Source organism: Barbus barbus (genome assembly GCF_936440315.1).
Source record: "Barbus barbus genome assembly, chromosome: 34".
Lineage (NCBI taxonomy): Eukaryota > Metazoa > Chordata > Actinopteri > Cypriniformes > Cyprinidae > Barbus > Barbus barbus.
The window spans coordinates 12005730-12022911 of record NC_136762.1 but is presented as its reverse complement, the minus strand read 5'-3'; the positions used below and the strand labels follow the sequence as shown (position 1 = coordinate 12022911).

The following is a 17182-nucleotide window of genomic DNA, read 5'->3' as shown; positions in this document are numbered from 1 at the left end:
TGGCCTCTGTCATGCCTCCAAACACCCCGTTTAGCTCCGGGTGCCGATGGCAATGAGTTTGTGGTAAATACTGTTGTGAACACTGGGCCCTTTCAAAAAGCGCCCACACAACTGATTGCTGTTATAGCAAGGAAATAAGACACAAACATTTTCAAAAGGGAGCACATTCCTCTCCCTCTTATCACGAGCTTCAGGTCCCCGCTTGGCGGCCTGCCACTCGAGTTTATCCAGCCCCTTGCCACGCGGGCCAAGGCCTGGAGGGCCATCCCCGGAGTGTCAGAATGGGTTATACGGATAATAGAACGAGGTTACTCACTCCAATTCGCTCGCAGACCCCCGCGCTTCAGCGGCGTGGTCTCCTCTTCTGTAGACGGCTAGAACGCTCACGTTCTACGTTCAGAAATGATGATGCTGTTGAAAAAAGGAGCCATAGAAATGGTTCCTCCAGCTCAGAGCGAATCAGGCTTTTACAGCCATTACTTCCTCGTTCCCAAGAAGGATGGCGGCCTCCGGCCCATCCTCGATCTCAGACGCCTGAATCGCGCCCTCGTGAGGAGGTCGTTCAGGATGATCACACTGAAGCAGATCCTCTCGCAAATTCGCTCAGAGGACTGGTTCTGTTCCCTGGACCTGAAAGACACATACTTTCACGTCCAGATAGCCCCCCCATCACAGACGATTCTTGAGATTCGCCTTTGAGGGAGTGGCTTATCAGTACACGGTCCTTTCCTTTGGACTGTCCCTGGCCCCACGCACTTTTACGAAGTGCATGGACGCGGCTCTTTCCCCTCTCAGGCAGATGGGAATCCGCATTCTCAATTACCTCGACGACTGGCTCATTCTGGCCCAGTCAGAGGTACAACTACTCTCACACAGAGCCCTCCTCCTCAGCCACCTAGAATGCCTGGGGCTCAGGGTCAATTTTGCCAAGAGCGCGCTGTTTCCCAGCCGACGGGTGTCGTTTCTGGGAACAGTTTTGGACTCAGCTCAGATGAGAGCTGTGCTAGCGCCGGAACGCGCTCTGGCCATTTAAAAGCTCGCAGCCTCCTTCCAGAGCGGCACCGCTCGCCCCGTCAAAGCGTTTCAGAGGATGCTGGGCCTCATGGCCACAGCATCGCCGGTGCTACAGTTGGGCCTGCTTCGCATGCGGCCCCTTCAGCGCTGGTTGAAACCACGGGTTCCACCCCACGCATGGCGACATGATCGCCTACACATCAGGGTGAGCCAGGCCTGTGTAACAGCCCTGGTCCCCTGGAAGAACCCACGATGGTTCAGAAAGGGTGTGGCCATAGGGATGGTCTGCAGCAGGAAAGTTGTCACAACAGACGCCTCCAACATGGGTTGGGGGCGCTGTGCGAAGGCAAACCGACCTTTGGTCGAAGGCGGAGCAGAACCTCCACATCAACTGCTTAGAAATGCTAGCAGTGTGTCGAGCCTGCCAGTTTTTCCTGCCAGAGCTAAGGGGACGACATGTGCTGATCCGCTCAGACAACATGTCAGTGGTGTCCTACGTAAATCACCAGGGAGGTCTCTCCTCGAAGCGCCTCTTCCTTATGGTAGAGCGACTTCTGGAGTGGGCTCAGCTCAACTTGCGCTCGCTGAGAGCAGCACATTTGCCGGGCAGATTGAACCAAGGAGCGGATATGTTATCACGGAGCAACGTCCCCTCAGAAGAGTGGATGCTCCACCCGCAGACGGTTCGAATGATCTGGAGAATCTTTGGCAAGGCCGAGGTAGACCTTTTCGCCTCCAAAGACAACTCTCACTGCCCAGCCTATTATTCGAAGGTCAAGGACGCGTTGGCCCACGACTGGCCCAACCTCCTCCTCTATGCATTCCCTCCGATCGCTCTGATTCCTCAGGTCATCAGGCGAATCAGGGAACAACGACACAAGGTCTTGTTGGTGGCCCCCCTGTGGGAGAACCAGCCTTGGATGTCAGAGCTGACCCAGCTGCTAACCGCAGCCCCCTGGCCCGTGCCCCTGAGACGAGACCTCCTCTCTCAGGCGAACGGTTTATTGTGGCACCCTCGTCCCGAACTGTGGGCGCTTCACCTCTGGCCGCTCAACGGGAGCCTACCAGCCTCCCAGAGCGAGTGCTAAATACCATTTCTGAGGCTAGAGCCCCGTCTACGAGACGCCTCTATGCCCTTAAATGGGCGGTTTTCTCCGAATGGTGTCTAAACCGCGGTGAGGACCCCCCTACATCTGAGTTGGCGGTGATTCTGTCCTTCCTGCAGGAACTGCTGGATAAAGGACGCTCTCCCTCCACACTCAGGGTGTTCGTATCGGCTATAGCGGCCTTCCACGCCCCTATCGCGGGCCAATCAGTGGGCAGGGACAATGTTATCGTCCGCTTTCTAAGGGGTGCCAAGAGGCTGAATCCGCCTCGGCCCCTTACTGTCCCTACGTGGGACTTACCCACTGTGCTGAGGGCCCTGAGGGGCCCTCCTTTTGAGCCGCTCCAGTCTACGAACCTTCGGTCGCTGTCGCTGAAGACTGCTTTGCTACTAGCACTAGCGTCAGTCAAGCGAGTAGGAGACCTGCAGGCGCTCTCTGTGAGCCCTGCCTGCCTGGAATTTGGGCCAAACGACTCCAAGGTCGTCCTAAAACCAAGGCATGGATACGTACCTAAGGTACTTTCCACTCCGTTCAGAGCTCAGGTCATCACACTCTCCGCGCTTCCTCCCTCTGAGGAGGACCGGGAGTTCATTCTGTTATGCCCTGTTAGAGCCCTACGGATCTACTTTGAGCGTTCCGCCTCCTTCAGGCGCACGGAACAGCTCTTTGTTAGCTTCGGTAACCGCGCCAAGGGGCTTCCGGTCACGAAGCAGAGACTCTCTAAGTGGATAGTGGATGCCGTTACGCTGGCTTACTCTTCCTTGGGCCTTCAATGCCCCATTGGAGTACGAGCCCATTCGACTAGAGGCATTGCCTCGTCGTGGGCCTGGTCTAGCGGTGTGTCCATTACAGACATTTGTGTGGCGGCCGGCTGGGCCTCGCCGTCCACATTTGCAAAGTTTTATAAGTTGGATGTACCGACCTTACAGGCCAAGGTCCTATCTGCTTAGATGAGTATGACTTATGTTGTGGGAACATCCCTAACGGAGATCTCTTGACTGCATGGGCACTCAAGCTCTCTGATGGGTTCCTTACATATCTCAGCCCTGAAAGTGCTGAGTATGCGAGGAATACATGGAATGACCCGGGCCGAGCGTGACCTCTATGAGCTCAGCTCGCTTTAGCCCGAGTATACTATTATACTTCCCTCTGAGCATGTAATGCTTATGGAGATATTTTACACAGTCGTTCCTCTACCATAGCACGGCGTGATTGAATTGTGTTCCCATAGCGTCTTTAGCAAGACGCAGTACGAGTGGAGTATCGATAGGGAACGTACTCGGTTACTATCGTAACCTCGGTTCCCTGAGATACGGAACGAGTACTGCGTACTTTGCCGTGCCAGGTAGCTGCACGACTCAGTCGTCGCTTCAGTCGAAGTAAACCTGAGGATCCTATGGCGAGACGGCTGATTATATAGCCAGATAACCCCGCCCATTCTGGCGGGATCTGGCGGGCTCCGTCGCCATAGGCTCGTGCAGCTCCGCTGCCGACACATTGGTTCGTTTTATCACACTGCACAAACCAATGATCGTGCAGTTTCACTGCGTGATTGAATAAGGCTTCAGTAAAGGAGAAAAAAGGCTTTTTCCCATAGCGTCTTTAGCAAGACGCAGTACTCGTTCCGTATCTCAGGGAACCGAGGTTACGATAGTAACCGAGTACGTTATCACTTATCAGACGTCTCAGCCTTTCATTATTATTGTCATTAATTAACTGCAACAGAATGTTGCCACTGCAACATTTTATTTAATAAATAATAACCTCTCTTTCTCTGTCTCTCTCTCTCTCCTTCTCTCTCATATGAAGGGATTTAGCTTAGGATAGCATGCTGCTGTGATGAAAAGCAAATAAACAGCTTGTCATTTCATATTGAGATAAATAGTTGTTACATTAGCTAGCATAAGCTCATCGCTAACTAGCAAGCTTAGGGTGGGCTGTTTTGGGGAAACAGAACCACGATGTCACAATAAGGCAGTGGATCACACAAATATAATAAAGTCAATGTGTACTCTAATTGCTGCAATTAATCATTTACGAAACTAATAGCCACTTCAAACAAATGTCACGTAAATGAATGTAGATCATAATGAAATCTGATTATTCAATGTACAGTGGTTGGTTATTCACACACTAAAGCCTCAATCACTTCTCCGATAAAGGTCTGCCGAGATCAGCCTCACTTTCCAGATAATTGGTTTTCACACCACCAAAGCGACCTTGCTACATGATGACATTGTGATACTTTTCGTTCCCTAAAACAGCTCATCCTGACCTTTATATCTTTAACAAATTACCTGACACATAAAGACCAGCGGCCTTCAGCCTTTTTCAGGCCAAGGACCTCTCTGTGGATGCTGAATTTTAAGCTTGGCCTATTAAGACATGCTATTAAACTATTTACATACTACTTTGTACATCTAAAATTATTATTTCAAAGGCTTTGTGATATAAACATCATAAATGAGTCATATACTTGCAGATTATATATTAATTTAATAAACTGAACTTCTAAACGTTAGCTTTGGTTGAAGTTAATACTCTTGTGCTTTTGTTTAACGCATATTTTCACAACAATAATTGGCAGACCCTGTTGAAGACCCCTGGTTAGGTCTAAATGTGTCAGAAGGACAAAGATGAAATTGCCTATTATGTCAGCGGTACATTAATCTTTCATTTGTGTATGACACAGCAAACGCTACACTTTTGTTCAGGAACAGGAACAGCAAGAGATTTTTTTTACCTCCCAGTCTATGATTAATTCATCTAAAGTCTGTCTAACCATAACCACAGTTTAACTTAGAAAATAACGTCTGCAATGACTAAAAACTCACTTGATTTCCCTTTGGCTATGCAAACAAGGCTCAAACCAATCAATGCGGAACTTTATTGCTTTGCCATTAGCTTGATTGTCAAACACCGTGTGTATGTGTGAACATCAGCATGAACACCTATTATGTGAAAGCATGTCATTTGCGGACTTGTGTGAGCAAGGCAACAAACAGCCAAGTGCTTATCAGGGTCCTTAGAGAGAAACAGGAAATTGAGTTTATCCAGTGTAATGGTGGGCAAAGTCACGCAGGGAAACAGACGGACCATTTCTCTCCTATTAGCAACCATGTGTTATTCATGAGGGCGAATTTAGTGTGAACTATGTTTCATTGATATTCTGCGCACTTACTTTGCGCTGACTGTCTGGGGACCGAAGCCATTCTGTTTTATGCTTTTATTTATTTATTTATTTCCACGCTAAAAATCTGCATGGCATGAAAAGGAACGGTGACCATGGGGTCACGAGGTCAAACATCGGGACTGGTTGCAGGACGTTTAATCAGTCACGGCTTAACAAGCCTTCAACAGTGATAGAAGGGTTGAGAAAAGACAGATAGACAATGAAAGAAAGAATAAGAAATTATTTGAGGAAGTGTTCTGGGTGAGATTGTCGGCTTACAATAACATGAAACCATGGAAAATGCTACACACAACAACGACATGACTTCCATTGTTCCACAGCCATAATCCTTCTCGGGAGTCTCGGGAGCTGGGATTGGTGTTATTGACCGAAGCACTACGGAGTGGTCAAAACAATCTTATTAATTTGATTCGGTGACACAGGCTCATTGCGAGCAAAAAAAAAAAAAAGACAATACTCATCCACATCCTCTGTATTCAATAAATGACAACCCTTCGGCCCCTGTGCCATCCCTCCTTCTCGTTATTACCTCTCATCCTGCTAATGCCCTTTGCCATTCTCCACAGCACTAAAAATATCATGCCTATCCTATTCTCTCTCTCAACTTGTCTCTGGATGAGGAGAGTGTAAATTGCTATGAGTAAGGGATCCATGAGGGCTCACAGAGGACCAGGATCAGGGAGGTGACAGGTGTGAGGCAGCAGATCTCTCTGGAGTTAGTTTAGTACTGCAAGGTGGAGAAAAGAAGAAAAAAAAAGCCTCACCAAAATAACACCGAGCTAATGCATGCCTGGCATCTCAGCACTGGTGTGATATGGAGACGAATATTCTCAAACATTAAAATAGAGGGGACAGGAGCTGAATAAATGCCTATATATATAAAATCCCTCAGAGTTATATTGAAGGAAGGACCCAAGTCATATCTAGAGACGAGAATATAGCAGAGTTTTTGGGGTAGGCTCTTTTAATTTGGGCCAGTGGACATGCATCCACCATGAAACCACCCAGAACACCCTAGCAACTGCACACCAGCTCACTAAACCACTCAGAACTGCAAAAGTAATCACTCAGAACACCATAGGGAATGCAAAGCACACTTAGAAAACCTAGCAACTAAAAAGCAACATGCTAAAAACCACCCAGAACAGCCTAGCATCTACAGACTAGCATGCTAAAATGCCCAGAACAGCCTAGCAACTGCATGAAACACATTCAGAACACCCTAGAAACTACAAACGAACATGCTAAAAAAAACACTCAGAACAGCCTAGAATCTACAGACTAGCATGCTAAAATGCCCAGAACAGCCTAACTGCATGCAACACACTCAGAACACCCTAGAAACTACAAACGAACATGCTAAAACCCACTCAGAACAGCCTACAGACTAGCACGCTAAAACACTCCGAACACCTTATCATCTGCATACTAGCACACTAAAACACCTAGAACACCCTAGAACACCCACAGACCAGCATGATAGACTGACTGAGACTAATTCAGGTAGTGCCATTGGTCCCACTATGAAATGCAGGCTGTAACACACTATATAATCCAGAAACCACCCTGGCAGGCACTCACAACACAATTTCATTATGGTGACATGTTTTAAATCGGCACTTTAGCATGTACTTGTATTTTCTTCAGAAAATTTTAAATATAGTTGAATGTGTTTCAATGAGATGAGGAAGGTGGTGTGCCATTCCCGATTAGCTTGTGGGTCAAAGAAAACTTGTCTCTTTATCCAAGGTTGATTAATAAAAAATATTGTTATCTCAACTCATGCTGTTATCTACAAGGTGATACCCAGTTTTGTTGAGGTTTTATAAAATGGAAGGAAAAGCAGAAGTTTGAGGAAAATAATTACACCTGCAGTGTGACAAAAGCTGAGACAAACGGAGGGAAGCACAGTATGTGTGATTAGGTGATACGCCTCCACAAAAGCCAAAGCTACGCCAAAGGAATAAGTCTATTATGTAAAGTGCTGTGGAAGAATTTCATTATATGTGATATGCAAAGTTTAATGCGAAGGGGTTTGCAAACAGACGTAAACAGCCAGCAAGTAAGAAAAATAAAGGGAAAAGGCTCAGCAGCTCCGCCAGCCAAAGCTGAGTTGTTTGCCTTGTCTTTTCTGATTTATTTCGCTGAAATCCCCAGAAGCTTAACTTTCTGTGAGCAACACGGCACACACACTCTTGCTCACTCACTCAAAGGACAGGTGTCATACTAACAAAACACATGGGGAAAGAATGAAAAAATATCCAGTACTGATTGGATAACAGCTAAAGTAATATTGGATGACTACACATCTCATTATTTTAGATCTTTTAAACACTGAGGTGTTTATTACGATCTACCTTTTGAGCCCCCTCATCTCGGCTAGGTAATTCTCAAACCCACAGCTGTATCTGGAGTCTAACTGAACACACAGCCCTGAGGTTGTTTGAGGCTTGTGAACCAGACATCATCAGTTTGTTGTCTGATCTAGAGTGGAGATATTGTATGGGCGCTATAATCCCTCATGCGCAATATCTGAAAAGAGCCTAGAATCTTTTGAAATGTTTGCCATCTTTGCTAAAATACAGTTTTGTACCACATCCAAGTAGCATACCATTGCAAGTTTTTGCTTAAAACAGATTAGCATATTTGCTACAGTAGAGTAATATGTATTTCTGCTTCAGGTTACTATTTATGGTAGCTGACCGACATTACAAGAACAAAACCAATTTTTCTGTTAATCCCACACGTACGTGCAAGGCCCATGGGGGGAGCTTGTGAATGGTTCCGGTTGCTTATTTAGTCTGTTGGTGAGGACATATTTCATTTTGGCATGCCGTTAGGACAAATGGGATTACACGGCCACTCTGGCAGCGAGGCTCAAGCACAGGTGAGGCAAGCTGCTTGGGCACTGTCATCAGACGCCCAGGGAATCATTGCTAAAGGTCAGCGGAGTCTGCATCTGAATGCCACAGCTTAGACACATTTGGTGTCGAAAGCTATTCCAATAAATATCCGCTCATCTCCTGTAAAAGCATAATTCCTGCCTCTGTATTTTGAAGGCAGAAACCTGGAGGATTATGGTGATGTTAAGAGGCAGTGGGAGCGAATCAATTTTGAGTGAATGACAGGAATGATGCTTTGAATAATGCATTTTTGAAAAGAGGGGCGGGGGGAAAGCCACCGCTCGTGAGCAAATGAGACTCTTATAATACTGGAAAATTTTCTCCTTCCCTGCCATTCTGTGTATAGATGAATTGGTGGATAAGTTACACAAAATGGCTCTAAGGAAGCATGTCAGAAAGCAGCAGGGGTATTGTATGCCTCTCAGAGGCTTAACACAGGTTTAACTAAGCACTCAAGAGGTTTTTGGTAGGCTCTGGGATCAGTCTCAGCAGAAGCAGGGTGAGCCCGACTTATACACACACGGACAGAATAAATACTCATAAAATGCCAGATTTTGCTGCTTCTCTGAAGGGCTCAGAACCTCTAAAGCGATTCTGTTTTCTTGTCATTGTTTATTTCCTTTTCAAAAGGGGCTTAGTTTCATAGGGCAGACCTTATTTCATTGAAAGTCACAACTATCGTTGCTGAAAAGGCCATCCTAGACCAAATGAGCGTCAACAAAATTTGATTTAGTCTTTCAGAAGAAGATGGTTTAGACGAAAGGAAGTCGAGATGGTTGAGTTAATGGGATAGTTTTCCCAAAAATTAAAATTGTCGTATAGTCACCCTCATGTCCTTTTAAACCCTTCTTCTGTGGAAAACAAAATAAAGTATTCTCAATTATGTATAAATGTCTTTTTTTCATACAATGAAACTCAGTATGACCCAGTTTTGTTCAGACCTCAACATTCCTCAAAATATCTTCTTGTATGTTCCACATTCAATGACAAAAATTGTAGCGATTATACGGGTTTGGAATAACATGAGGGTGAGTAAATCATGACAATTTTCATTTTTGGCTGAACTATTTCTTTAAAAGCGCCCGGGGAGACAAACAAAACGCATACAAAGCTGCTCTTTTACAGAATATGATTATCACCATGAGTATAAGCCACTGAGCATCTAAAGAAAGCACAATTTGATGTGCCAGATGTGAGAGGACACATAAGTGAAATGGTGTGTTACTTGTTTTGCCTTTATATATATTAAAAGTAGACACTATACTTTAAGGCTTTTTCATCCATAGTATAGACCCTTTTAAGGCCGACGTCACAGTTACGTCACAGCGCTAGCTAGAGGCAAAACAACAGGGAAACTGGAGGCGGCCCATTCAAACCAGCGCAGATTCGACTACATAAGGAGCTTAAAATATCATCTTGTTGTGATGTTGTGTGCCCGAATCGATGTTGTAGAGGCTCCAATTAGAAATTTTAAGGCATACCTGCTCCCTCTGCCAGACAAAAAACTGACGACAGCTGTGGTTAAACGAGATAAAACGAGCGGACTGGACAGAAACAATCGTCAAAAATGCTCGCATTTGCAGTGCACACTTCTTATCAGAAAAGGTTAAATAAAGTATTGTCTTTTGTTGTTATGGGCACGCGCGTCTAAAGATTTCTTATGCATCTCACTATGTCGTGTATGAAATAATGTCTGTGTGCTTGTGTGTAAAATAACAAACTGACGATTTATATCAGGGTTCCTCAAATCGTTCCCTGGAGGGCCAATCTGCTGCAGAGTTAGGCTCTAACCCTGATCAAACTCACCTACCTGTGATTTTCTAATGATCTTGAAGACTCTGATTAGCATGCTCATGTGTGTTTGATTAGGGTTAGAGCTAAACTCTGCAGGAGTGGGCCAGACTTGAGGATGCCTGATTTATATGCTTATGTAATTGTATATGCATTGTTGTGATTAATTGTGCCTGAAATGATAATGTAGAAAAATAGTTGCCTGCTGAAACTGAAATATATATATACATCTTCGTGACTAAATAGACACGGTGAGTTTGTCTTAACTATACAGGTTAGATGTGAGTCACTCAGCCTGAGGGAATCCTGTCAGATTGTCCTTTGAGTAAAAGTGTGTGTAGGTCGGCCAATCTGGTTTCGTCCGTTAAAATTAACCTTTTCAAATAACAATCGCGGTCATGGACAGTGCATCTATACCTTACATATGCAGGTAAAATTTGAATTTCTCCAGTTATTATAAAAAAACAAGCTAATAAACTTCATAACTAGCGTTAGTGAAGTGGTCAGTGGAATCTTTCTGCCTCCAGCTAAGCTCCGCCCACAGAAAAGCGCTACAATGTTTACTAACAGAAAAAGGGTCTATATATATGTATATGTATGTATATACGTATGTGTATATATATATGTATGTGTATATGTATGCGTGTGTGTGTATATATATATATATATATATATATATGTATATATATATATATATATATATATGTGTGTGTGTGTGTGTGTGTGTGTATAATGTATATATATGTTATGTGTGTATACATATATATATATATATATATATATATATATATATATATATATATATATATATATATATATATATATATATATATATATATATGTTATACATATACATATCAAAAATATGTTTCCCAAACTTTTTTGAACTGGGTATCCCTACAGACCCAACATAAGGGTTCTAATACCCTGTTTGTCAACAAACCAGAAATGTGCTGATCTTATTTGATATTATACTCAATATCATTCAGCATTATCATTCATTTTAAGTGGCCATTTTTACAGCAACCTTTAAATACATAAACAAAATACTGTGGATGAAAAAGCCTTGAAGTATAGTGTCTACATTTAATGAGACACCTGAGCTTATTGGTCTTTGCAGGTTTTGACAGTTCTGGGGGCAATTATGGAGAAACTTTCTCAAAGAAGAACAAACAGCAAATTTCTTTACAATACAGAATTTATGCCTTGTATACTAATGGCAAACATTAAGTCGGTCTCTTTCATACTCTCAATATCTTTCTAGGCTGTGGGCTGGAGTTCCTGCTGGTACTCTGTGGGCTGGAGCTCTCCTGGTCCTGCCCACGTCACTGCATTTGCTACATGGCCCCCAGCACCGTCAGCTGCCAAGCCCACAACTTCCTGTCCGTCCCGGAAGGCATTCCTCCGCACAGTGAGCGCATCTTCCTCCAAAACAACAAGATCCATCGACTACTGCGGGGCCACTTTAGCCCGACTACCATTACTCTTTGGATTTACTCCAACAATATCACATATATCGAACCAACTACTTTTCAAGGGTTCACCTTGCTGGAGGAATTGGACCTAGGAGACAATCGCCACCTACGTTCACTGTCTGCAGAAACCTTTCATGGGCTGGGCCGGCTCCATGCCCTCCATCTATACCGCTGTGGCCTCAGTGCACTGCCGAATAACATCTTCCAGGGTCTCCGCAACCTCCAGTATCTGTACTTGCAGGTGAGACACACATAATTGCTTGCGTAACAAAATGTCATCTTGTACTATTGTTGTTGTATAAATCTAACCAATATTTTGTTTCTGTGTCTAAAGGACAACCATTTGGAGTATCTGCAGGATGATCTTTTTGTGGACTTGCACAACTTGAGCCACCTGTTTCTTCACGGGAACCGTCTGTGGAGCCTGCACCAAAATACATTCAGAGGACTGGGTGCTTTGGACCGGCTGCTACTACACCACAACCAACTTCAGTGGGTGGACCGCCTGGCATTCCACGACCTGCGGCGACTCACTACCCTCTATTTGTTCAACAACTCTTTGACGGAGCTAGCTGGAGAGTGTCTGACCCAGCTGCCTGCACTGGAGTACCTTCGCCTCAACGACAACCCTTGGGAGTGTGACTGTAAGGCTTTATCACTGTGGGACTGGCTCAAAAAGTTTCGGGGGTCCACGTCGTCAGTGGGTTGCATGGCACCGGCAGAACTGGCAGGCAAAGATCTGAAGCAACTGAATAAAGAGGACTTCCCAAATTGTTCTGGATCTGAGTCCCTGCACCAAAGTAAGACCAAGACTTGGGCAGGAACGGATAAGGTCTCACTGAAGCAGGAACCCCATCCTGCCCAGCCTCCACAAACACACCCACACCACCCCCAACTGAATGAACAATACCCTTCCCCTCCCTCTCCCCTGCCCCAGCCACCCCCTGCCATAAATGGTGTACATGCAGGACCAGGAGAGTCTCCGGGCATAGTCCCTGCTCAGAGGCCTGGCCGCTCTCGGAACTGCACACGCCAACGTGTCAGGGGCAGCAAGGGAAAAGGACCTAACGAGGTCCACACCTTAAAGGAGATGGCGGATAAGGAGTACTCCTCTCCTGATTTCACCGGGAAATATGATGAAACATCTTCTGATGGTTCAAACACCCGCAGAAAGCACAAATGTACCCCCCGGACCTCTGTGCGTCCCCCTAGTGGGGTCCAACAAGCCACCAACTGGGCACACTCTCATCATACACATTTCTTTTTCTCCAGTATTCTGGGACTGCTTGTGATCATTCTGCGCTGAACTCTGATGCCTGACCATCGTGGCATCACAGATACGCCGCAGTCCCCAGATCAGCTCTAGCTCCAGCATTACCAGGCCTACTAATGTGTGTATGTTTGTGTGTGTATGTTTGAGTGAAAATGTACTACATTGTATAAGGAGCTTTGCCATTTAGACTGAAATAGATGAAAACTGATCACCGGATGTTATAAACTGGTTGGGGAACAAGAAGAATAGTGAAGCAAACTGAACATTCTTGCACTGCCACTGTTGTTGTTTTTAATTAATTAATTAATTTTATTTTTTTCCATTTCCTGTTGGTCTGGTCTATCCCCCTCTAAATGGAAAACCATTTCAATGAAAGAAAGCATAGATAACCAAATAAATGTGTAGAGAGGATACGTAATAGGAGGCACAAGTTAGCAACAAAAATGGAGATTGTATTTAGAAAGCATGTCCTACTGCTTAATTTTTCTTCAACATATAGAAACAAACATATAGGAGACCATCAAGTGCTCCTAATTGTATAAGTACATTGTCCTGTGTTAAATATATTACATTATTGCCAAATAGATGCACAAATATATCAGTGTAAGTTCTCCGATGTTCAGGAGTTTCAACCATTGATAGGACATGCTTTCTTCACCAATGGAATATTATACACAGAATGACATGAAACAAAAAGTGTTGTATGAAGTGAAAAAGTGTTATAAACAGTCCTCCTAAATTGAATAGCCAGTACATAAGCACATACATTCTCCTTACCTCAGAAAAGTTAAGGCCTAAATACAACATTATTTTCACTTTAGAAGTATTTTTTTGCCCTTTCAATAACTTCCTACATTTATTTTTCATATTTTCTTTGCTTTTGCCCTAAAAAGTGACTTCAGGTGAATCATTCTTATTTTGGATTGTATTGTTTTATAACAGCACATAAAAGCCAATATACTTTTGGTTATACTAGCTGCTATATTGTTTATAGAAGCAAATGAGACCTATTTTACCTCATCTGCTTCCAAAAAACACAGTTTGTGTGTGTGTGTGTGTGTGTGTGCGTGCGTGCGTCCTGTATAAAAAGCTATGAAAAAAATTAGAGTTGTGTTTGTTTCTTGTCCTCTGTGTTGTTTGTTTTGTTTGGCTGTGACTCAGAGGACTTAGAAATGGACTGCTGATGGGGGCGCCGACTCTGGAGGGGACACAGGTCTAATTGAAGTGAACTCTATTTTGAAAAGCGGCTTCAGCCTGAGCCCGCCATTGAAAACATAGACAACTCTCTTTCTTAGAGTGGTGTGAAATCAACTGTTTTAACAAGACAGGCAAGAAGAAAAGAAAACAACAATTAAATAAAACCCACACAAAAACTAAATGTATCTTTAAGAGACTCAATGACAAAAAACACATTTCAAATTTAGCATGGCCAAAAAAAAAAGACCTTTTGGAGCCATAGGCCTGCTTGATTGCCTCTACAGTGTCTGCCGTGAATGCAAATAGGAGTCCAGGAGAGGGACAATCACGTGAACACTCGGGACACTATGGATGACAGATGGTCTGCCATCACAGATGCTGTGGAGTACAGGAGAACTATGCCTCCTGTCCTAAGACACACTTTGTAAAAATAAGGAGAACTGTATCATCACAATCTGCAATGGAAATATTAATCAGTACTATGACACTGACATCATTAATGACATTTTTGATTACAACATGGTTCCTGAATCTCTGAAGAACCTCTCTTCAGAACGCAATTATTATTTTATTATAATTATGATTTGATTTTTTTTTCTTTGGTTGGTCTTTTTGTTTTGTTTACACATTTATTTGGTATGTCCATAGGGCACCATTTTATGACTAAACTGCACAATCCAGTCTCCTCTCATCCCTCCCTTTCTCTCTCTTCTGTGTCTCTCCATCCTAGTGATTTGATGGTTTAACGAGTCGTTCTCAAATAAAACAAGAAAAAAAAACATTTATAAAGATATTAAAATCTATATCTTCTTATGTTAAATGTGTTTGTTTGCATTTACTTTGCTTGTGTGTTTATAGACATCGATGTGGCCTGACAGAAGATGCTTTCTTAAATATTTCCACCTCTCCTTGCCTTAAATATTCATTTAAAATGTGGTTCTTTGATAACCCTAGTGAAAAATGAATATACTAAAATGTATTTGAAATACATTTATTTCATGCTAAGTAGCCTACAAATGCAAAACAGTATATCAGTTATGTATACCAAAAGTACAATTGCAGGGTATTTTAATTAAGTATTTTATTAAATCTGCTAAATTGGAACAACTCATTTTGTACTTAATGCACTTTAATTGTGCAGAAGTAGGGCTGAAGTATATTTGATTGTGCTAAAGTGGAACTATTGCAAGTATACTTCAAGGTACTCTTTAAATATCTTGCATTTAAATACCAATATTATTCAAAGTTCCTCATCAATAGTGACATTAAACCACTTTATTTATTTTTTTTTTGCTCAAAATTAAGAAATGTACTTAGTGTACAAGTAGTACTCCAAATAAAGTTGAATTATAATTTTTATATCAGTAAGTCGTGAGCAATATATCAGTATGTTAATAGATTTTAACTATATACTTAGTATGAAATAAATGTATTTTAAATATATTACTTTTTAATAGGGAAGTACTTGTTCTTTTTTTAAATATCTAAAAACATTCAATTACCCTAAAAGCTAGATTTAACTTAGGCTATTTTCAGAAAATATATTCAAATTCGTTTTACTTAACACTTAATTAACAACTAACGCTACTACAATACAATTCCAAAGTTGGTTTGAATTAAATTTAAACATTAAAATTTGAATTCAGTTAAAATGATCTTGTTTTTAGGATGTTTAGATGTTTTTACTGGAAAACAAGGCAATAATACTGATTATCCCACACACTGTCCCACATATCCATGTTTGCTCTATTTTACAATCTGTCTCTCTGGATCCCACTCTGACTACACACCACAGCTCCTCTGGATCTGAATTGAATTTACCTCTATATCTGTGTATATCTGCAGACAAACACACATAACAAGAATCTAACATGAGTCATCATACACTAATATATGTGCTTGATTACATGGAGAGCTCAGGAACATCACCACCCACAAACACTTAATTTAACTGATTAAAGCAATTTCACTTCACAAGTGCTGCACAGTCTCACTGTATGTGTGTGTGTGTGTGTGTGTGTGTCTATTTAATCAGTGAAACATGCAAAAACTAATACAACTAACCCTCTATAAATCATCTCTGAAGCATTGTGTATTTATGAATGTGTCACTGCAAATCTGGAGATATTCAAGGTTATCATTATGATTTTTAATCGGACTTTACAGCATAAATCCCATTTCCTCTCCCTCTATCCTATCCACCCTCCGTGATGGAAATCGATTCCCGTGTTAGAGTGTAAATTACTTTTTTTTTCCTTTTTTCTTTTTTAATTCTATTCAATTGAAAAGAGGGGAAAAGTTAGTTTTCTGCATGGCAGAAGACGGAAGCAGAAATACATTTGAATTGATGAGCATCTCTAAAGTGATAACATGGTGGGTCTCGGCTCATTCTCTCTGACGTGCAATAGCTCGCTTCACCTCTCCATCTCCCTCTCTCTCACTCTTACTCTATTCCATCCTCACCTCCATCCTGTAGATTTACAACATCCAGTGGATAAAGTAGGATTTCACGGGAGCCTCAGTCATATTCAGTAATATTGGCACTACAGGAAGACAAAACAATATTTAAAAAGGCAAAATATAAGCAATCAAACTATCCTTGAGCTTCTGAAATACACTGAAAATATACTATAACTCAAAACTTCCTCCCTAGTAAAGAAAAAAAATGCATTTATACAAAAATAAGCTGCAAAAACAGACTACTCATTCTATATTTCAGCACCTTTGTCACACAGATAACTACAACAATATATGACCATTCACACATCAATTATACCTATTCATAGCAGAGACATGGAGGGCAAAACAGCCATAGAAATGCAGAACAGGCTTATCAATTTTCTGTCTTTCTAAGCCATAAATATTTAGATAACCTCTCAAAAGACTAAAAACAAAAGATATGTGAACACACTGGAAGTTCTGGGCACTTGCAATCTATGTAAAGCACATGCCGCAAATGGCTTAATGCACGAAGACAGAGATATTGAAAAAATGCAGAGTTATTGATGATGCATTCCATAAAAAGGCAAGCAAATGAGCCCATATGAACACAACCTGCTATTGCATGTTTAACGTTTTCTTTCTAATGGTAAAAATGTTTAAGATAAAATTCATAGCATTGTGTTCATATTCTGGGTGCAGCTGCATGCTTGCCTGTATATAGTACGCATTATCAATAATTTCAATTATTTGTGACATTTAATATCACAGTCTTAGTACATTACTTAGTG

General features: G+C 42.4%; 1 protein-coding gene across 1 annotated transcript in view; it reads left to right on the top strand.

Moving 5' to 3' along the window:
* Nucleotides 1-14710, top strand: part of rtn4rl1b (reticulon 4 receptor-like 1b) — a 176208-nt gene extending 161498 nt beyond the window's left edge. The window contains exons 2-3 of the mRNA XM_079392060.1: nt 11272-11723; nt 11817-14710. Of these exons, the coding sequence (XP_079248186.1) occupies nt 11272-11723; nt 11817-12788 (1424 nt within the window). The 3' untranslated portion in view covers nt 12789-14710. The remainder of the gene's footprint in view (nt 1-11271; nt 11724-11816) is intronic.
* Nucleotides 14711-17182: the final 2472 nt, after the last annotated feature.